At 53.3% G+C, this 20,800-nt stretch overlaps 1 protein-coding gene across 5 annotated transcripts; it reads right to left on the bottom strand.

Moving 5' to 3' along the window:
• Positions 1 to 384: 384 nt before the first annotated feature.
• MAP1A (microtubule associated protein 1A) lies at positions 385 to 20,582 on the bottom strand. 5 transcript variants are annotated; one of them, XM_046653741.1, is made up of 8 exons: positions 20,345 to 20,561; positions 19,263 to 19,364; positions 11,328 to 11,410; positions 10,921 to 11,061; positions 5,492 to 10,686; positions 2,490 to 4,576; positions 2,126 to 2,346; positions 385 to 1,931 (listed from the first exon to the last, which is right to left on the bottom strand). In XM_046653741.1, exons 1-8 carry the CDS (start codon positions 20,538 to 20,540, stop codon positions 1,776 to 1,778), a joined length of 8,181 nt encoding a protein of 2,726 aa, XP_046509697.1. In that variant the 5' UTR covers positions 20,541 to 20,561; the 3' UTR covers positions 385 to 1,775. The 5 variants fall into 5 exon arrangements, with proteins under 5 accessions (XP_046509697.1, XP_046509694.1, XP_046509692.1 ...); XM_046653738.1 differs by having other exon boundaries at positions 2,490 to 5,946; positions 6,214 to 10,686; XM_046653736.1 differs by having other exon boundaries at positions 2,490 to 10,686; positions 20,345 to 20,582.
• Between the last annotated feature and the right edge of the window lie 218 nt (positions 20,583 to 20,800).

Raw genomic sequence — 20,800 nt, 5'->3', positions numbered from 1 at the left:
AGGGCCCCCCCAACTCTTTGATGTTTCCTTATCTGGGTATCTGATGCTGGTTATTTGGTCCTCAGCTCTTGACCCCATCGTATGCAGATCCCCTTCCCAAGAGAACCCCTCCCCAAACCAAATGTATGTCTCCACCCTAGGCTCCTATTGTCATACTCAGGCATTCTCACCCATTTTCAGAAATTATGCTGGCTCCGCATTTTTTTCTCCCTTTGTCCACCCTATGTTCTCTGGCTTTCCTGCGTCCTAAAAAACTGCTTCCAGTGATCAAGGGCATTGAGATAAATAGTGCTGGGAGAAAGAGAGGTAGAAGACAGGGTCCAGCAACTAAGCAATCTATGGAGTCAGAAAAAGCCTAAGCAGCACTACAGCATCTGTAATGAACTTCATTTATTGTTAGAGTTGGAGGCTCTGTTACAGCAGCTGGGAACTATAGCAGGGAAGTGTGGGGAGGAGCAGAGCACAGCAGCACAGGGAGGGTGGGAACTAGGAAGAACACAGGCCGGCTCATTTTGGTTTCCACACAGTCATTTGGCAGAGAAGCCGAGCCCTGACGAGCGTCTGGATCTCAGTCCGGCAGTAGTCTAGCAGGGCTGCTCATTGGCTTGCTTGGGGCGAGGTCCTTTCCTGGGGTGGTATTGTTGGCCTGTTTTCATCTCACTCAGTAGGAGTTAGGCTTTAGCTCAGCTTCCTCTCCCTCTTTCCTTCCTCCCTCTCATTTTCCCCAAGTCCTCTGGCATGGCCTCCATCTCCCAGATCCTCTGTCCAAGAGTTTGAGGCTGGAAAGGCAGCCAGTATTCCCATTTTAGCTGCAGGATGGCATAGTGGAATGTTGGGGGAGTCATACATTGCTGGGGTGTCAAATGTTGGGATGTCAGGCAGTGGCTTATTCTTAACCCATTACACACCAGGCCACAGCAGATGACCACATGCAGAGAAGCCAAGCAGGGGATGAGAAGGGATCAGGATAATGGGACTGGGTGGGTGAAAACTTCATAAGGTCAGGGAACTTGGAAGAATTGTGTGATTGGGGCTGGGCTCTTTTTGCCCCTTGTGCTGCCCAGTAGGCCTGGTTTGGGCACAGCTCTGGGATGTGAATGGTATGAAGCAAGGGCTGGGAGGATAAGCTCCTTTCTTCTCTCACCAGTCCGTGTGTCAAAACAGCTTCAAGTTTTGGATTGAGACATTCAGATACAGAGGGAAGCAGTGGGACAGTGTAGCAGCGGTGTACCCCTAGACCCCTGCGGGAACCTAGACCCTGGTGGGTAAGGGGATGGGAGATGGAAGAAAGGGTGCAGCTCTGGGCACCTCACTGACAGTATCCTGCCCCCAGGTCACATAAATTACAATTGGAATCCTTCCTTGGGATGCTAAATAAATAGAGAGAAAGAGATCCCTGGGGTTGGGGATATGATCTCCCTCCATGAGGGAGGAGGTTGCTCTCTGACACCCATCCTCACTCCCCACCCAATACCAGCACTTGGCAGTGCTAGGAGAGGGTGTCACTTCAGGGTCCTTAGGCATCAGATGACCTCCTATCCTAATTTTGTACTTTCCCCCTATCCTATCCCTGTTACCTTTGGTTTTGAGACTCCTCTAGGATAGGGATGAGGGGGAGGGACAACCCCTCTCATTTAGTCCATCCCAAGTCCCCACAAAACATCCTGTCCCCCATCCCCTCAGTTCCCATGTCCCTCGACCCCAAAGGACTCAGCAGTAGCCATTCTCTAAGGGAGCTGGGGGAGCAGATCCTTGGGGAAGGGAGAGTGGTTCTTTCAGAACTCAATCTTGCAGGCTGGGAAGGACTCATCCTGCATGACCACGGTGCTGCTGCTAGCCAGGACCAGGACATTCAGTTGTTGCTGCTGCTCATGAGTCTGCTGGTACCACTCACGAGTCACCTCTGTGTCATGAGTAGGGATCAAAGTCACCTAGGAGGGAGACAAAACATGCCTGATGTGAGAATGTGAAGGCAAGGTAAGTGTGGGGATGGGGCACCTGGTGGTCCAGGAAGTAGTCTCACTGCCCATAGGAAGGGCTCGGTCTTTTTATGAATAGAGACTGTTTCCCTATTGTCTGAGTAAGCTTTGGCCAGACTACCTCCTTGGCGTCTCTTGCCACTCACCTGAAGATTCTCCCCCCACTGGGCCTTGCCCTCCAGCAGGGCATCCAGCACAGCCCGACTCGGCTCGCCATTGGTAGGGTCATTGCCACTGACCACATAGTAGGATGCACGCACTCGACGGAAGAAGTCAAGATCAGCAGTCTTGCCACTGCAATGATTCGGGATATAGGCGAGATCCACATATACAGGGAGGCCAGAGCCACCTTTGGAACCCAAGGCCGCTGTAGAGATAAGCCAGGACTCATTGTAGAGGGAAGTAGAATGCTTTTGGCAACCTCTATCCCTTCCTCCCACAACTGGAGCCTTTGACCAGCCACACCCAGCCCCAATCCACAATCTCTCCCACTTTTCATGGCATACTTACTTGGTCCTGCCTTGAGTCCATTGACTAGGCCTTTGGACATGGGGCTGTGTCCATCCTTTTCCTCTGCTGGGGTAACCTGGCTTGGAGTGCTGCGTGGTCGGGGTGGAACCCGGGATGCTCGATCTGCAGGCCCTTTACCAGGGGTAGGTGAGCGTTTTCCCCGAAGATCCAGACGCCGTGCAGGAGACGCTGGTTTGGCCCTGCCTGGGGCCCTGCGCCCTACTCTCCCCTGTGCCTTCTCCTTTTCTCGTAGCCTCTCTACCCTTCCAGACTCTGAACTGAGCCCCTCGGGGTCAGCCATGCACACATCAGGGCGGGGAGGGGATGGGTGGGGGTCTGGCTGGGGGATAGGGGGTGGGTCATGGCCAGGCCTGGGATGGTGAGTTCCACTGATCCCCCCAGCTTTGTCCACAGGCAGGAAGTCCCCATCTTCATCTGAGTCAAGGGCTGCCTCAGCTGTGATAGATGGACACTCCTCAGTTTCTGGTGGAACGTCAGAATCTGACTGTGAGGAGCCTGAGTCACTGGCTGACGTTGGGGGTGTCTCATCTGCCACAGGGCATGGGCCCCCCGTGGCCCCTGGGCCCCCCATCCGGCGCCGTCCCCCTCTCCCTACCAGCCGAGCTTCCTCAGTTGAGCGGTCACTGTCATCAGTGGAGTGGGGCAGAGGTGGGTTCAAGAAGGATGGGGAGAGCTCCCCGCGGTGGGGCCGGGGTTCAGCAGCACATCCTTGGGGCCCAGCCTCAGTCTCAGGGGAGGTACTTCTAGGTTGGCCTCCCGAGGCCCCTCCAGGGCACAGGGGCTGCTCAGAGGAAAGTTGCGTGTCAGGCTGGGAGCTCCTCTCAGCTCCCTCAGGCCAGGCCCCACGTTCCCAGGCAGGGCAGACCTCGGCCTCTTCTTTCTCAGCCTTGGTTAGGGCAGGGCCTGGGGGGTTGGGGCTGGTTTCAGTTGGGCCATTGGTGGCACAATCCCCAGAGGGACCCTGGAAGGAGCTTGGCTTCTTGGTGGTTGCCCCTGAGCACTCCAGGCGGCAGGGCAGGGTGCCATCATCCATGTCTCCAGGCAGGCTTGGAGCTGGAGCTGGAGCCAAGTCCAGTGAAGCTGGAGGTGCAAGGCTCAGAGGAGTGAGGTCCCAGAGGCTGTGGGCAGCTGGTTCTATTCCTGGGACCAGCTCTACAGATCCCTGTTCCGCAGCCTCCAGGCCAGGAGGAAAGCGCTCAGCCACACTTGAAATCACAGGCGTGGTGGCCTCAGAGGAGGAGCCTTCAGACAGGACTGGTGAGGCAGGTCGTGGAAGATTGGAGAGGAGAGGGGCCCCAGGAGAGCCAGGTGATGGGAGCTGGGGCAGTGAGGAGTCCAGGCTGGGGGCCTTGGTCACTTCTAGGTACTCATCATGCCGGGCTCTGGTGGGGGGCCCTGGAGCCAGAGCAAGAGCTCGGTCCCCAGAGAAGGCAAGGGAGCCACAGGGTGCCGAGCGCGGTTCAGCTGGAGAGGGCAGCTGTGGAGGAGCTGGCTGCAATGAAGAGAAGCCAAAGGCTGAAGCAGGGAAGTCCAGGCTGGGTCGGGCAGGACCCAATTGTGAGTCGGAGGAAGGGCTAGTATGTGCCTCACTTTCAGGCCACAATGTGGGAGGCCCCGCAGTGATGGGGTGAGGAGGACTTGGGGACTGGGTCTCTTTCTCTGGCTGTTCCCGAGCCCCCTTCTCCAGCTCTGAGTCACTAGTACTGTCATCCCAGTGACCTCGGCCTGATTCCTTAGGGGATGGAGTTCTCCTATCTGGGCTACAGCTCAGGATGTTGCCATTAAGAGGGGGGCTTGGGCCTTTGCTCAAGGGGATAGGAACACGGGGGGGTACTGCAGGTGGGATGAGGCTGGGCTCCACACTTGGCCTTGGCTCAGGCTCCTGCCTGGCAGGTACAGTGGGTCCCGCCAGGGCTGCATAGCTGAAGGTTGGAGTGTCGAATTGGAGGGTCTTGGGTGAGACAGGAGATGAAAGCTCCTTCTCTGCAGATGTGTTTCGGCCAGCAGCCTCCTCCTTGGTTGAGATGCGTGGGGGCCAATCCCCAGCTGCTCCAAGTGGAGGCTCCCTAGTGGGGCACGCAGGGCCAAGCCCAGTAAGCATCATCTGCTCATAGATGTCTGCGTACTGAAAGCTTCTCTCATCAGGATAGGGTGTGGGCTCTCTCTGTTCTGGCTCTGTCTGCTCGGGTTCCTTGGTACCATGGCTCTCGCTGGCCTCTGGGACCTTTGAGCTGCAGGGGCTACTGTCAGGAGCCCCAGCCCCACCTTCTTCTTCCCTTTCACCTTCAGCTTTGCGGTAGTCCTTCCCCAGGGGGGAGTATGGCCCACCTTCCAACTCAGCTGCCCCCTCCTGCACTGCAGCCACCACACTGTCATACTCAGCTGTGCCCCAGGAGAAGGGCGCAGGAGTGTGTGGCTCTGGAGCAGGCGTGGGGGGAGCTGGAGCTGGAGAGAGGGGTGCAGGGGGCAGGGCCCTGTCCTTGGGCACCCATGGTGGGATGTCAGCCAGCCATGAGGGGGTGGTGGGTTCGTTCCTCATAGGTAGCATGGGCTTAGGCTCTGAGATAGGGCTCTCTTCTCCTGGGGCGGGAGGAACCCTCTGTCTAGCCATCTCAGGTGGAGAGGATGGCGGAGAAAGAATCTCAAAAGGGGAGCGGGTCAGCTTGTCCTCTTCCTCTGGTGGCAGCCCAACTGGTGACTCAGCAAGCCAGCGTTCCACCTCCAGCCCCTTCTGTGGGGAGGGCTCCTGGAAACCCTTGAAGTCTGAGGCCCAGGGACTCTGGGGTGTGTGCTCCAAGGGGGGCACTTTACGCTCATCATCTGGTCCCTCATCGAGGAAAGTGCTCTCCCCCTCTTCTGTGTACCGTGGCCGGGCCCCCTGGCCATCTAGCTCATGAGGGAACCAAACCTTCCGCTCACAGCTCAGCTCCCTCCAGTATGTGTCCTGTTCCAGGGCTACATCCTCTCTGCCCCTCCAGTACCTGTCCTCCTGCTCAGGAGATGTGTCCTCCCATGTCCGGGCAGGCTCTTTCTGTTTTCCAAATGGCTCCTCTCTGGTTGGAGATGTTTCTCTCCACTCCTGGACCACATCCTGCTCCTTCCAGGTCTTCTCTTCCTGCTCCTGGGCCTTGTCCTCCTGCACTGGGCTCTCTTCTAGTCCCAGAGCTTTAGTCTTCTCTGGCAGAGCTTCTTCCTTCTGTTCCACAGCCTCGACTTTTTCTGGAGGTTTTTCCTCTAGGATCTTCTTTGGTTTCATGGTTTTATCCTCCTGTACTAGGCTCTCCTGCTCCTGAGTTTTTTCTTCAAGAACCTTATCTTTCTGTTTAACAGACTTATTGTTTTGTTCCAGGGCTTCATCCTTCTGTCCTAAGGCCCAATATTTTTGTTCTAAGGCCTGATCCTTCTTTTCCAAGACCTTGTCCTTCTGTTCCAGGGCCTTGCCTTTTTGTTCTAAGTCCATGTCTTTTTGTTCCTCGGCCTTGTCCTTCTGTTCAGGGGCTTTGTCTGTCTGTTCTAGGAGTTTGCCCTTCAGTTCAGGGACCTGGTCCTCTGGAACCTTGTCTTTATGTTCAAAATCTCTGATTTTTTGTTCTAAGGTTTCATCTTTCTCTTCTGGAACCTTGTCCTCCTGTTCCAGGTCCTTATCTTTTGGCTCTAAGTCTCTGTCTTGTGGTTCCAAGTCTTTGTCTTGTGGTTCCAGGGCCTTGTCCTTCTGTTCCAGGGCCTTGTCCTTCTGTTCCAGGGCCTTGTCCTTCTGTTCCAGGGCTGTGTCCCTTTGTTCTAAGTCTCTGCGTTTTTGTTCTAAAGCCTCATCCTGCTGTTCCACAGCCTTGTTCTTTTCTTCCAGAGCCTCATCCTTCTGATCAATGCCTGTATCCTTCTGCTCTATGACAATATCCTTCTGCTCCAGAGTTTCATCCTTCTGCTGTAGGACTTCATCCTTTGCCTCAAGTCCCTTGTCCTGCTCTGGTGTTCTGTCTTTCAACTCTGGAACTTTACCTTCCCACTCCATGGCAATGTCCTCCATGGCAGGGCTTGGCAAAGACTCGGGACTCTTGGTGAGGGAGCTATCAGGTGTTAGAATGTGTTCACCAGGGCTTGTCATCCCTCCAGGTGAGTGCTTCCCATCTCCCAACAGTGTATAGTGAGAGAAGGAGCTGGCAGGTAATTTTCCTTCAGGGCTCTCATCTGTGATGTCTGCCTGTGCAGAGTATCCTGTGGTCCCCATTGTGGGAGGTGACACTGTGCCTGCATGGGGTTCTGGAATAGATGCAGGGGCTAGGTGGTGAAAGGTGTCCTCAGTCTGCATCAGAGGCCCCTTTTCTTCCTTTCCAAGGCTTAGTTCCCCAAACTGGAGGGTGCCAAGGCTTTCTGGAGACAGCTGCTTAGAAGAGATATCCAGAGAGGTTTCCTTGCTGGGACTCTCTTCTGACAGAGAAAGTGACCGGGTATCTTCTGGAGATACCTCTGGCCAAAGGTCTTTGTGTAGCTGTGGTTCTGTCAGGCCACAGGTAGACTTGGGGATGGCTTCTTGGTTGGCGATGTCTGGGGAGACCACGCTGAGGACAGAGAGAGACTCTGCATCTTCAGGGGAGATGCCTCGGTCAGGAAATTGGAGCACCTCATCTTTCTGAGGTTCGCCAGGTTCTTGGAGTGATGTTCTCAAATCTCTGGGGAGGGCTTCTGATCCCAGGATTGGGCCTGTGGATTCTCCTGCCTCCACAGTCTCAAAGACTATTGCTTTGTCCTGTTCTGGCAACAGTTGGATGGTGCAGCCTATATGTCCCTCAGCAATATTGATGGGTGATTCCTGGGCCAGGGGACTCCTGGGAGGAGAGACCTTTGCCTTCTCCCCTAGTGTGCCCTCTTCAGGCCCTGGCTTGACTGTCTCCTCTGCAGCATCTTCTCTGCCCACACTTGGTGTATGCCTAGTGTCTTCCCAGGAGCCTGCTTCCTGAAAGTCTTGGGGCTCAGACTTTTCTTCCACTGGAGACTGATGAAAGGGTGTATGGGTGGCACTGGGTGGGCCAGATGGTGGAGGAGAGGCCATCTTTACTGTGCTGTCATCTGGGCTGAGGCAGCGCTCCTCCACTTCTCCGAAGGCTGGTTCCCCTGGATGTAGGGTGTGCCCAGGGACACCAAACATCGGGGTTCCATATTGACTGTGAAGTTTCTCAGACATCTCTACATTTGCAGTCTCCTCCTCTTCCTCTTCCACGGCTCTCTCTCCAGGTAAGCCTTTCCCTGCAATCTCTCCTTTCTTCTCCAATTCCCCAGTCACAGAGAAATCCTCACAGGGTGGTGATTTGAAGCCCTTGTCTTCTTCCAGTGAGGAGGTGGGTGAGATGGTACCAGCTGATGGCACATAGTCCAAGCCTTGAGTGGCTTCAGTGCGGGAGGAGGGGATGCTTGTGACTGTGTCAAGTAGCAGTGAGCTCTTGCCTGTCTCCTCTGTCTGGGGAGCTGTGAGTGAAGCCACAGATTGGTCCTCAGCCACAGATGTGGCAAAGGAAGAAAGCTTGTCACACTCAGTGATTGAGGTGGCTGAGGACACGTGCTCTTCTTCAGCCAAAGGAGCGGCCACCATGTTTGGGGGGTAGGTAAGTTCAGTTTCTGGTGCTCCATAGCCTTTGCTGGAGGTGGCAGGAATAGCACTGTCTGGAGGCTGGCTAGCCTCAAAGGGGCTAGGACCTTCAGGCCCAGGGAGGTCATATGTACTTGTAGGAAATCTCGGTGGAGCTGGGCGGTCCTCTGGCTCATCATGGATCTCTTCATCTGAGATAGTCTGCTCGGTCTCTGAGTAGCCAGGGATTGTTTCATCCTGGATGTAAGAGACATGTTCAGTGGCTCCTGCAGGTGTGGCCAGGCTGCTTAGGAATGACGAAGTCTCCTTCTCCGGGGCCTTGCCTTGGAGTCCCAGATCCCGGCCTCCAAGAGCCTCCTTGCCCTGTGGAGTTACCTTCAAGGTTTCCTGCATATGTTTGTGGTAAAAACTCTCAGCCTTTGTCTCTTCCTCTTCCTCATCTGAAGGGTGTAACTCCTCCATTTCTTCTAACTCAGCCTTCTCTATCACATCCTCCTTTACCTCAGGTTCACTTTCGTCTCTGTCTTCTGTTCTATCGGGAAGCCTCTCTGCTTCCCTCTGCTTCTTTTGCTCCCAGGTATCTTTCTCTTCCTCTGTTTCTGCCCCAGAGTCTGGGCCTCTGTCCTTGCTGCCTTGTTCCTCAAGGATGTCTGGAACAGCCTCTTTCTCCTTTACCACAGGCTCTTCTTGTTCCAGCCCTGGGACAGAGAGTGGCGCCCCCTGGGCAGCTATGCTTGGGAGTCCCTCCTCCATAGTGTCTGGAGGGAGTGGTTTCTCTCCTAGTCCTATGTCCCTTTGTTCAGCTAGTAACTCCCTCTCCTCACGCTTCATGTCCTCAAAGTCCTGTGTGAGATCCTCTGGTGAAGACAGGGCCAGCTCCCTGTGCTCACTGACTGTTGGGACTGGTACAGCTCCCTTCTGGGCTGGTGGTGTCCGGGGCTCAGAGGACAGCTCCTTCTCCCCACGGGCAGCCCGGCTCTTGTCCATCTTGACTCTGCCAGGGGCCTTGGCTTTGTAGAGTGTCTTACGTACCTCAGGGGTAAAGGGCTTCAGGTCTGACTTAGAAATCTTCTTGACCTCAAGTTTGGTATCTTTCCTCTTCTCCTCCTTCTTGGCATCCTTCTTCTCCTCCTTCCTTCCTTCATCTTTCTTGAGCTCCTTCTTCTCCTTCTTGATCTCTTTTTTCTCTTTGTCTTTTTTCTCTTCCAGCTTTGATATCTTTTCTTTCAGGTGCTTCTTCCCCACCTTGTCTTTGATCAGCTTTCGCTTCTCTGCCTTCAATGCCTCACTCGACTCTGTCCGCACCCTCTCAGGCTTGGCAGGCTTCTCTGCAGGCTTCTCAGATGACTCTTTTACCTTCTTCTCTGTCTTAGCTAACTCTTTGGCCAGTTCTGAGCGGGCCTCCTTGCCTCCCTCTTCAGCCAGCTCCTCCCGTTTGGCCAGCTTACTCACAGCTGTCTTGGTTGTGGCCTTGAGGCTCTCCTTGCTGTCAGCCCGCTGTTTGATTTTGCTAGGTTTGAGGTTAGCAGGCACAGCCCCAGCAGCCAGGTCCTTCTGTGTGGCCACAGGGTAGCGTAGGAAGTCCAGGTGCCGAAGCTTTTCCAGGCCCTCCAAGATCTTGTTCTGGGGAGCATTCCCTGGAAAAAGCACACGCACAATCTTCTCAGTGGGGTTGGCTGGTAGCCAGACCACCAGAGCAGTGATAGATGTCAGGTAGGGTACCGAGATCTCAGCCTCCTTCCCATTAGCCAGCACAATGCCTGTCTTAGCTTTACTATTGCCTGCCCACTTTTGCATGAGGAACTGCATCTCCTTGCTGTCCTTGACAGGGTTGAGGACGTACATGTCCAGCCGGCCCACACCCATCTTGTGGAAGAGGGTCAGCGGCTCAATGGTGTTGCTGACCACACGGTACAGAGGCTCGGCTTGGATGCCCAGACGGTTTAGGTGCTGCAGCGTGAGGCAGGCCTCCTCAATGCTGCGCTTAGCCTTCCGGGAGGCATCAGGCAGCCGCAGCTTATCAGGCACGTTGAAAAAGACAACTCCGAGCTCAGGGGAGATGAGGTTCTTCACCCAGTCGCTGTAGCTGCTAGAGCCCTGGGACTGCTCCTCCTCCAGTTCTGCCACTTTGCGCTGCAGGAGTCCATTGATGCCTGGCAGATTGTCTGCCCCGATGTGTGTGAGCAGCACTGAGTCAATGCGGTCCAGGTGCCGTACCAGCTTCCAGAAGCAGGACTTGCGATCAGAGCCACCATCCACCAGGATGTTGAAACCATTAACGGCAAAGAGGGCAGAGTCCCCACGGCCACCGGGGAAGATGTAGCAGCAAGGCTTAGAGAGCTTGAGGAAGCCCCCTGAGGTGGGGGGCTCTAGCAGGTCAAAGGGGGACGGCACATCCACGGTCTCAGAGACGTACTCGGAGAACTCAGCCACGCCATCCATGGTGGGCAGTGTGGGCTCAGGGTTTAGCCGGAGGTGTAGGGTCTCTTGGGAACTGGATAGTCCCAGGTGGCTCCAATCACCCTCCCCTAAACAGGACACAGTGAGGAAGGCCTGGATTCCAGGGTCTCTATTGCTGAGCAATTGGGCAATCTAGAGGAATGGGAGATAGAAGGCTGATCAGGTCACACTGGGGTTGTCTTAACCCAACTCAGATTCAATCTGCTAATCTCTACCTCTCCCCGAGGTGATCTCCTACCTTTCTGCCAGGGCCCCCAGTGGTCAAGCAAATGAGATTTTCCCTTCCTTGGATCCTTCCCCACAGCTCTAGTCCCATTCTCCATACTCCATATTCTGTTCCACCAGACACTCAGACATGGAACTTACCTCTGGATTGTGAAGGACCTGGGCAAAGTTTTGATAGGAGTAGGTGCCACTCTGTAGGATGAGATCTCCCCCAGGCTCTAAACTTTGCCCACTCAAGATCAGTAGTTTGTGAGCTGATGGGCTGCTAAGGAGATGGTGAACCTAGAATGGAAGGAGAGGAGTGGTTACAGATGTGGGAAACCTAGGAAAGGGCACTGAATGCTCCTGGTCCTCTCTCAGTACTGCAAGGACATGCTCCCCACAACACCTCCAGAGTGGAGCTAGGGATTGTAAGGCAGCTTAAATGGCAGAGAGGATAGTTCAAAGCCAAGTCCAGGAATTCTTGACCTTATGGCAGTAGCACTGGCCAGGGTGGGTTACAGCACTTTCAGCAGGCCCTCGTGGCAAGGCACAGGGCCTGGCCTTACCTCAGAGCTGATGCTGTTGGCACTGGGGTTTACCAGGATGATGGTCTCTAGGATCTCACTCTGGTGGCAGAGGGTCCTCTGGCCTGAGGGAGAGATGCAGGAATTTGTATTGAAGAGAGTGGGTATAGACTAAGATGGAGAGGCATTGTGTAGGGCAGGAGAGGAAAGAATGCACTATCAGAAAGTGGAGCTTAGGGGAAAGAGAAGCCTAGCTTACCTAGATCCTGCCACTTTGGAAACTGCTAAGTAAGGTGTAGAGTCTGGCCCCTCCAGTCCTTCCCTTTCAGGATTTCCTCATCCTCTCTCCCACATTGGCTATCGTCTCCCTCCCTTCATCTGCCTCCCTCCCTTCATCTGCCGCACCCTCTGCCTGCACGGTGCCCCCACCCCCTCTGCCTGGAACTCCCGCCTCAGACTGCTGTTGACAAGAAGCTTTTGTCCTTCTCCGGCACTAAGCTCCTGGTGCTGCCTGGGGATGGGGGGCTCAGCTGGAGGGAGGGCTCCTGGGAGGATGATCCTCACTCAGCTCTTTCCTGACTAGCTTGCCTCTGCCCTGGGCTTTCATGCCAGCAGAGTGCCTGGAAATAAGGAGATGGGCGCTTATGTGCAGTGTCTAGACTCCCCATCCTCCCCTCCAATCCCCATCCAAGGCCAGAATTCCCGTTCCAAAAGACTCGGAGAAGTCTGTACTATCTAAATTGGTTTTACAATTCAAAGAGTAGAAATAGGACTTATAACTTCTTGTTCTGTTGTCTGGTTCCTCAGAGGCCAAGCCTGCACTCACAAACATGCACACAATCAAATTGTTCCAACCACCAAAGGTTTCACAACTCCCTCTCCCATCTCACCAGAGAGGCCTAGTTCACTACCCTACAACCCATCCCTTGTGAACAGTTTCTCCTCTCATCCTTGCCCCCCTCCTGTGGGCCTTCTGCCATGGAGAGGGAATTCAGAGTTCAAAAACAAAAAACAAATAAGGAAGAAGAGATTCAGAGTATTCCCCAGGCCATGGAGAAAGATAAGACACCTTAAATGCCCTATCTACTTCCCTTCTCCAGACTCACATGAAACACCAAGCAAGGCAACAGAGAGTCAGGTTAGACAGAAGATAGTGAAGAAGGATGCTGCAATCCCCCTTCCCAATTGTAGCATACAGTGGAGTTACCTTATAAACAGAGAGTTAAACAGATAGCCTGGGGAGTGGGCTGTCTGGAGGATATTGGTGGGAGTGCTCATAATCTGTCCCCTAGACCCTCTTCTGTGACCCAGCTCGTTCCTCTTTCTGGGGGCTCAGACAAGAGGAGCCTAGGGCCAGGGCCTTTGTTAAGAGGAAGAGCCATGGTGCCAGGATCAGGCGGATCTGGCAGACGGGGCTGCAGTTGCAGCTGCGGGGAAAATGAACCATAGATGGTGTCAGAAGAACAAATCCCATACAGGGTGGGTGGGGCCCAAGGGGAGTTCAAGGGTTCTCTTCTATTAACTTGGGAATTGAAGGAAGCTTTGAGGTCAGTTCAGAGGATGAGAACCACCTCAGAGACAGGCAGGGGCAGGGCTTGGGCAGGTGAGGGATATCAAGGTTCAGGGAGCACCCAGCCCTAGGCTAGCCCTAAGTAGTACAGATTTAGAAGGGCAATTCCTACCCCCACCCCCAAACCACCACATATACACAAGGTCACACATTTGAGCTAGGAGAGTCAGAAAGAGAAATATCTGTGGTACAGACTGATTTGCTTTCTGTCTACCATTCCCCCTCCCCAGTCCACCATTCCTTACAGTCCCCTGCGTATAGCCACTAGACTTCTCTGATCCCAGTTCCTGTCTTGGTGCAAGACCATATCCCTCACTCATGTGCTCTCCAGTTCTAGCTGGCAACTACACAGTTTATATCCTGCGCCCCTCCTTTTCAGGCCTGGGAGAAAGCCCTCTTTCTTCTGCTCCCCAGCAATCACACTGAAGGGAATTGACTTGTTTTTCCTTGTTCTTTGGAGAGACTTCTTGTGAGACAGGGGTACTTCCCTTGGCTGGCCATGGGGTATGGGGTGGGCTGTGGGAGCTGAGGCTGAGCAGGCAGGAGGGCAGGTGTCTCTGCAGTGAGGCAGAAGGGGAGGGGGGGCCGCTCGGGCAGCTGCAGTTTGCCGCAGTGTGTGAGTGTGTGTGAGTGTGCGCGCTGAGCTCAGGCTCCAGCTCCGCCCCCACCCCCCACCCCAGCATGACAAGTCATTTTCTTGGCTGCTTCTGCATGGCGGGGAGGGGAAGGGGGCACACAGAGAGGGAGAAGAAACTGGCTCCTCTGTTCAAGAGCCCCCATCTTGGGAAGAGAAGCAGAGATGAGGTAGGGGTGGGGCTGAGACTGGGAACCTGTGGGGTTGACAGACTCGGAATGCAGGGCAGCAGCTGGGGAGAGAGTGCTCTCAATTTCCAGAGTGGCCTCTCAGTCTCCGGAGGGAGCCAGAAAGGGGGCTTAGAGTCCCGGTCTTAAGCTAGTTGCAGGAAATGGGGTGCAGGGAACCCACTGCAAATAGGTTGGTCTGTGAAGAGGTGCGTGCCACGTCTCAATGACCTTTTCCTCCCTTCTTTTCTACAGTATCTCCCACCTTCCCTTACTTGGCAAAAACTCACTGTCCCGCTTACCCCCAGCATAGGAGCAGCTGAGCAGTCTAGCAGCTGACACCCAGAGACCCTCCCATTAGATGCATTCCTATAACATCCGCCTTTCCCTCAGATTCTTCTGCCCTGCCCAAAAACATACCCCTCAAACTCCTCCGGCCCCCCAGGCTGAGAGGCACAGCCAGTGACACCACCCTCTGCTGCTGTCCCTAGGCTGATGTCTCCCAGCCCAGCCTGAGAGAAGGACTGTCACAGTCCCGGCCCCACTGGCCTTCTCCTGGTTCTTGTCCAGGCTGGCCCCACAGCCAGTAATGCTCATCTTCTGTCTCCATTCCCCTCCTCTGTCCACCCCACTGGGCTAGTTCCAAACACATCAGATTAAGTATCAACTCCTATCCCGATACCCCCATTCCATCTCCCTATCACAGCATCCCCTACCCTCCATGCCAAGCCCTTCGGTTCCGTTCGGTTCTTACCCTGGGTTGTGGGAGGGAGCCCCTCATGGAGGCTGCAGCTCCGGCCTCAGCCGGCAGCTTCAGGGAAGAGTCTGCGGCACTTGGGGTGGGAGGGGGGGGGCGCTTGATGAGGAGGGCGGTGCCAGGGCGGGGAAGAGGGGCTGGTCCATGACGAGGCACTGGAGATTTAACTGTTTCTTTACCTTCACAATGTCAGTGCTCTGGTGCTTCTGCTAGGCTCTGGGGGCTGAGGAGTTATCTAGCAGCTCAGAGAGCCAGGGTGGTCTCCAATGGTCCACAGGGCCCTTTCCCCCAACCCTGCTTAGTCAAGAAATACTCTTTTAGCATCAGTGAAAAGACCAAAGCCCTGTGCTATGCACATTGCAGGGATACAGGAGGTCTGGGCTGCCTGCCCTCCCTCTTCTCTCAGGCACCATCTGCTGCCTCTCCCCTCAGACCCAGGGAGTGACCTTCAATCCCTGGAGAAGCAGGAGACAAAGAGGCTGGGGGCCTGAAAGCATGGGGTAGAGGTGAGGGGACTGCTTGAGATGAAGGCTGGGGATGGGAGTTGCGTTGAGCTCTGCTGGCTTCTGAGCCACAGCTACAGAAACCATGGGAGAGCAGAAATAATTCTCATTTTAGGTTGGAGGGTAGTTTGAAATTCTGGAGTGTACACATGGTCTCTAGCCCATCTAGGGTGGGGCACAGGGACCCTGGGAGCTGCATGCAATTCTGTGCCAAAGCACCAGCACAGTAACCACACAGGCACTGATACTTGGAATTCTTGGGTCATCTGGTCTGAAGAGGCAGTCTCTGGAAGAGGGAGGGCACTTTCTGCCTTTCAGTGAAAGAATTAACAAGGACCAAGGAGGATCACTGGGGCTCTAGGCATAAGCAAGATTTTCTTACTGTAGGCCAATTATCAAGTGGCCTATAGTTAACATAAAGTGCTAACATAGAGTACTCTTTGGATTAAAAAAAATTTATAATGACTTTGTAGGGTGTTGGGTCCCTGTTCTCTCCTTGTCTCTGTCCTTTTTTTATGTCTCTTTGATATCTCTGTCTTATAGTATCTTAATCTTTCTACTATTGACTCTGGTTTCCCTTAGTCTCTACCTCTACCTCTGTTTCAGATTTAGTGATGTGCTCTAGGACTCAAAGGGAGGATCTGGAGAACTCTAGCACTCAGTTCCAACTGGGTGATGCTCCTGCTCCCACCTAGTCCTTCCCTGCCCTCTATCCTTCCATCAACCCTCCCCAGAGCTGGCCAACTCCTAAGGCTATTTCACATTGACATCCACCCACTCCTATCCCAGCACCAGCCCCACCCTTGCCCCAGGCTGCCAAGAACTGCTTTTGAAGGTCAGAAAAGCCAAAATAGTTTCTGCTCTCAGCATCCCCCATCCCCCCTTAACTGCCGCCAGAGGAGAGGAGGAGCTGAGTCACCAGTACTGGGGGTGGGGTGGGGTGGAGGGGGGTGGGGGAGAACGGAGAGGAAGGAATCCTTGCTTAGATCCGGGGATGCAAAGCAGCAACATGGCAACAGCCCCGTTTGGATAGAGGAGGCCATCTGCAGAGATACACAACACAAACCAAGGCTGAGTTCCGAGCATCACAAAAGGGAAACACTCCCTTCTGCAATTTCATAGTTCCTATTTCCTCCTACCTCAAACCTTCAATCTCCTCTCTGCTTTCTAGTGCTCTCCGGAGTGTGCTAAGAGGAAAACTTGAGTAAACATTTGGTTTGAGAACAAAATAAAATTTCCCAGCCCAATGCAGAACCTACCCTTATTCTTAGCTGCTACCCCCAAGGGCCACACCCCGGGCATGGTTCCAAGTTATTGGAGTTTTCCTTCAGCCCTCACCCTCTGAACAGCCACCCACCACAACCAACCCTGCCTTCACTGTGTTCCTGGCTTTTGCTGCAATGAAATGGTGAGATGCCAAAGAAGAGAGACAGGCCTGCGCTCAGACACAAAGTGAGATCAGAAGTCCTGGATTTGAGACCTGACTGTACCATTTACTAATGATGCTGTTAAACAAACCACTTAACCTCTCTGCAAGCTTGCTTCCTGAACTATAAAATGAGTATAATATTAGTACCATCCTCCAATAATGCTGTGAGGAGTGTATGGATAAAAGATGATAAAGTGCTTCATTCCTAGAATCCTAAACCTACAATGCAAAATTTTGCCCCTGGAAGTCTGTTTCCCTTTTGTGGAAGATTTATGAGAAGTCCCCTGAGGGGATCAGGGAAATCCTAAATCGGAATCTCAGACCAGACCAACCCTAGAGTACCCTTAGTTCCCAGGTAAATCTGGAGGTGCCTGCAGGAAGGGACTTAAAGTATTATTCATGTCCCTGCTTTCCCATTTCAGACAACAATGCAAACCCCAGTTGTAGGGGCCAAAGAGCTGCTGTATTACTTTAGAATGGCTTTCATGTTTGCAGAAGTAACAGAACTAGCACTTCCTAAGCACATCAGTGGTAATGGAGAGTCAGACAGAAGGTCTCCAAACTGCTCCTTCAGACTGTGTTTTTTAGAGTCCTAGAATATCAATCATGAATTATAAATTATGAAGACCTCTCCCTTTCCTATAGGGGCCCTACAGTAGAAGTATCAGAATGTTATTTAAGCTCAGTTTTCTGCTGTCCTACTTGTTTCTGGGTTTGTTTTATAATGCTTGGAGGCTCCAGACTTTTTGCAGGAATTAGAAAGGAAGGCTCCAAGTCACCACAGGAGACAACCGGGTGCAAAATTCACCTTGGAAAGCCTTTACCAGATTTGACCACTAGAAGGAGCTGGGCCACTGACTCTCCATCAGCAGGTTCCTCTTTTTCTAGGTGTGTGAGGGTGTGAAGGGGGGATGGCTAGGAACGATTGTACTCTCTCTGTCATTGTAGGATGCATTTTTGTCCCCTTGTACTAGCATATTCCTTTGAGCCTATCCCAGCAGCCTGGTTCCCTTTGCTTCCCCACTAATGGGAGGCTGAAGGGAGGGGCAGTGTCTGCAGCTGCTCCGGCCTGACTTTTGTTTGTGGGGACAGCTGAAAGAGGAGCCAGCCAGGGTGGGGCTGTGGCTGTCTTGAGCCATGTGGATTTTTCCAGGAAATTCTCCACTATTCTCTTGGGATATAAACAGGCCACCATGAAAATGTCCAAACCTAAAAAAACTCAGTGCACTAAAGTAAGCCTTGATATTGGGTGTAGGCCCTAAGCCCCTTGAGGACACTATGGCAAAACTCTTTGACTGAAAAGATCTAGGAGGTGTTTATATATCAGTGCTTGTTTCCGAGAGGTCCCTGAGAATAACTAGGCATCTCCCTATAAGCATCTTCCCAAGAATCCCTGCATCTTAACCTGAAGAATGGCTAAGCATTTTGGTTTAAGGTCTGTTCATGCTTACATCATTCCAGAAAGCAGCAACTCTTAAGTTTATGTGGCCAAAAGGCTAAGGTTAGAGAATTTAGTGTGACTTATTAACATCAGCAGATACTCCCCAAACTTAATTCAGTTATTAATTTCATCTGCTGTCATCCTCTTATCCAGGCTTGTGTCAAAGCTCCTAGGAGTAATAAGTGGTAAAACTGTTGATTTTCAATCATCAGTGCTAATGGAAGAAGCCATGACATGAGTAAAATTCTAAACAGAAGGCAGTCTCAAAACAGCGAGTGGCTAGCTTCACAGGAAGCTAGCTTCACAAGGTGAATTTTGCACCAGGTTGTCTCCTGTGGTGACTTGGAGCCTTGCTTTCTAACTCCTGCAAAAAGTCAAGAAGATGCCAGCCTCACATTTTTTAAATGCTGCACATATTCCTAGGACAATGGAGCATTAGTCATGTTAACCTTGTCTTCTCTCTCCAGGAGCATCTCTAGAGGAGTCAGTGATCAGGGAAATGACCAAAGATGTGTCAGTTAGCAGACAGAGCAGAGAGAGAAGGGGAGGTGACTATTTACTATGCTGGATAATTGAGAATTATCTGTATAAGATATGAATTCAGTCATTTGGTGGCAGTCACTGTTGAGTTGGATGGATTTTGTATTCCATAAAGGCACTGATGCATGGACTGGTGTGCCAACATTTACCAATAACATGACCAGATGCCTAGTACTTTTATAATGGGATATAGGACCTTCTGCAGCCTCCCCACAGATACTGTCATGGAATGATAGCTCCTAAAATATTATTTTCTCAAATCCCTGACCCATTTCTCCCACCCAGCAGAATGGGAAACTGTAACCTGTGAACTTTGATCTCAGAGCCAAACCTCAGAGTATGATTAGTTCTTGTAGCAGGAAATTCAGGAGACCCTGCTTACACGCCAGATTTGATGGTGCTCATCAGCCTTTGGTACCAGGTTTCTGCTCTGCTCTGGAGATCTGTTAGCTAAGCCGAAGAGGAACCAGAAACCCTGAAACCTGGAGGGTAGGCTGTGCGGCCTGAGGGAAATTGCTAAGCAAGGATGTGGGAAGGTGAGTGGGGGATTCAAGGGGTCTGTAAAGGGAAGGAAGGAGGCTAGGGTATACAGAAAGGGGAACACAGAAAGAGTGGATTTTTGCATGGGAGATGATTGATCACTCAAGAGAAGTACTTCCACTCTCTTAGTGCACGTCAACAGCTGTCCATAAACCACCCTCTTTTCAGGTAGAAATTACATTCTCCAGGCTCCCTCCACCATCACACCATCTGTCTGCAAAGTGTACTGGGTATGTGGGGATAGCTATGGAACTTTACAACTTTCCCCTCAGGAGTCCCTCCCTTCTCCCCGACCCAAACCTCCCACAAGGCCAGTTCTGCCAGGGAGACTGGACCTCTGCTCTTCTATGACCAGCCTTCACCCAAAGGACTGAGACAAATGACACTAGTCCTAACCTTTGACCTCTGAGGAGAAGTGAGCTAGGTGCCGGGTAATGAAGAGTCTCAATTGTTGGTTCAAGTCAAAGGATGATAAGTCAATGTTCCAGGAGAGAATCCCTGTAAGAGAAAAAGAAATAAGGAGGGCTCTAGATGAAATCAGAAGGGTTGGACTTAAGGGAGTACTTCCAAGCTCACGGAAGGGGTAAGGAGAAGGAAGGAGTAAGGACAGCTGCCATGATCAGCCTTACTGATGTCTTTAAGAAAAGTGGCAAATGCCTATGTCTATCTGCCATCCTGTGCCTTTCTTGAGCTTTGCCTGAGCCAGAGGGAGAAGGGCAGAGTTTAGGCTAAACTTGGTCCTTGATGAGTTTATATGCAGGAATTTTCTCGCAGAGATGCCAATTGTGAAAGAAGTGACAATGAAGGGCCCATTCCCAGACACTTAGAGTTGCCTTTCCAGTCCTTACAGCTCAGTAGGATTCTAGACTCTCCTATGCCCCGCTCCTTGCCTCCACCCCTCCGCGGTTTGCTTCCACCCGCAGGTGGCTCCGCAGCACTGCGCCACAGGCAGGCAACTGGGGAGGGAGGTGAGGACTGGGGAGCTTGTGGCCACGAAGGTCACTCCCTCATTGTCGCCGCCGGCACTGGGAGATTTGAGATTTGTCCGCAGCATTCAGAAAGCACCCTGTGCCTGTTCAGGGATCCTAAAGAAGAAACTAAGGTAGGGATATGGAGTCTCCAGGGGATGGTGAGGACTTTCAGGACGTCTGGTCCAAGACACTGCGGGAAAGAGGGGTGTGACCAGAAAGGCCCCAGGGGCTGCACAGAGCTCCCCTGCCTCAGGGTGACTGCGGAACGCCATGGGGTGCGCGGGAAGGATGGGGGAGCAAGATGTTGGCAGCTCGGGAGGATACGGACGCGTGACATGGAAGATGCAGGTGACAGGGGCTGATGATTCAGATTAACAGGGCGCACAGATCTCAGGAAGTGCACACTAGGGATGGAGGATGCAGACACACGCTCTGGGAGGTGAATGCAGATGGCGGAGAAGCAAGGGATAGAGGATGTCCCGGAGTACAGCCAGGACAGCGGCTCACCTTGTTCAAGGTGGGCCCTCACGGCCCTCAGCTGACTCTCTGTACCGATATCGCCGATCACGATGAGCAAAGAGTGTTTCCGCAGGTCCCAGCGTGCCGCCGCCACCGGAGCTCCGGCCTCGCACAGCGGCTCCGCAGGGTTCTGAGCTAGCGGTGAGCCGGGGCTTCGGAGCCCCAGCCCGGGACTTGTCTCCATGGCAACGCCGCGAGGCCGCCCGGGCCCAGCCTCGGTCTCCATGGAAACTCCGTAGGAGTGCTAGGCCGGCAGCGTCCGCTGCAGGGAGAGTGCGCGCGGTTCTTAAAGGCCGGCGGCAGGAGCCGCCCATTGGCTGCTGCCTGTCAGGGGGCGGGGCACTGGCGCCGCAGGGGCTGGGCTGGGGCTGGGATGCTCGAGCTCTGCGGTCTCGCTCGGCCTCGGGGGTGGTGGCCACCCGCCTCAGCCCACACTCACTTTCC

Source organism: Equus quagga, chromosome 2 (genome assembly GCF_021613505.1).
Source record: "Equus quagga isolate Etosha38 chromosome 2, UCLA_HA_Equagga_1.0, whole genome shotgun sequence".
In the NCBI taxonomy this organism is placed as follows: Eukaryota; Metazoa; Chordata; class Mammalia; order Perissodactyla; family Equidae; genus Equus; species Equus quagga.
The sequence above is the reverse complement of the archived record's forward strand: the minus strand, read 5'-3'. Positions and strand labels throughout refer to the sequence as shown.

What these genes read in the sequence shown, in the direction of transcription:
- MAP1A (XM_046653736.1), bottom strand. Translation starts at nt 20,582, where the DNA reads ATGGAGACCGAGGCTGGGCCCGGGCGGCCTCGCGGCGTTGCCATGGAG. An exon ending in CTTCTCCTCAGAGGTCAAAG is followed by an intron (nt 11,411 to 19,262) that starts GTTAGGACTAGT and finishes TCTCTCCCTCAG; the next exon opens with GCCAGAGGACCCTCTGCCAC. An exon ending in TGGACTCAAGGCAGGACCAA is followed by an intron (nt 2,347 to 2,489) that starts GTAAGTATGCCA and finishes TTATCTCTACAG; the next exon opens with CGGCCTTGGGTTCCAAAGGT.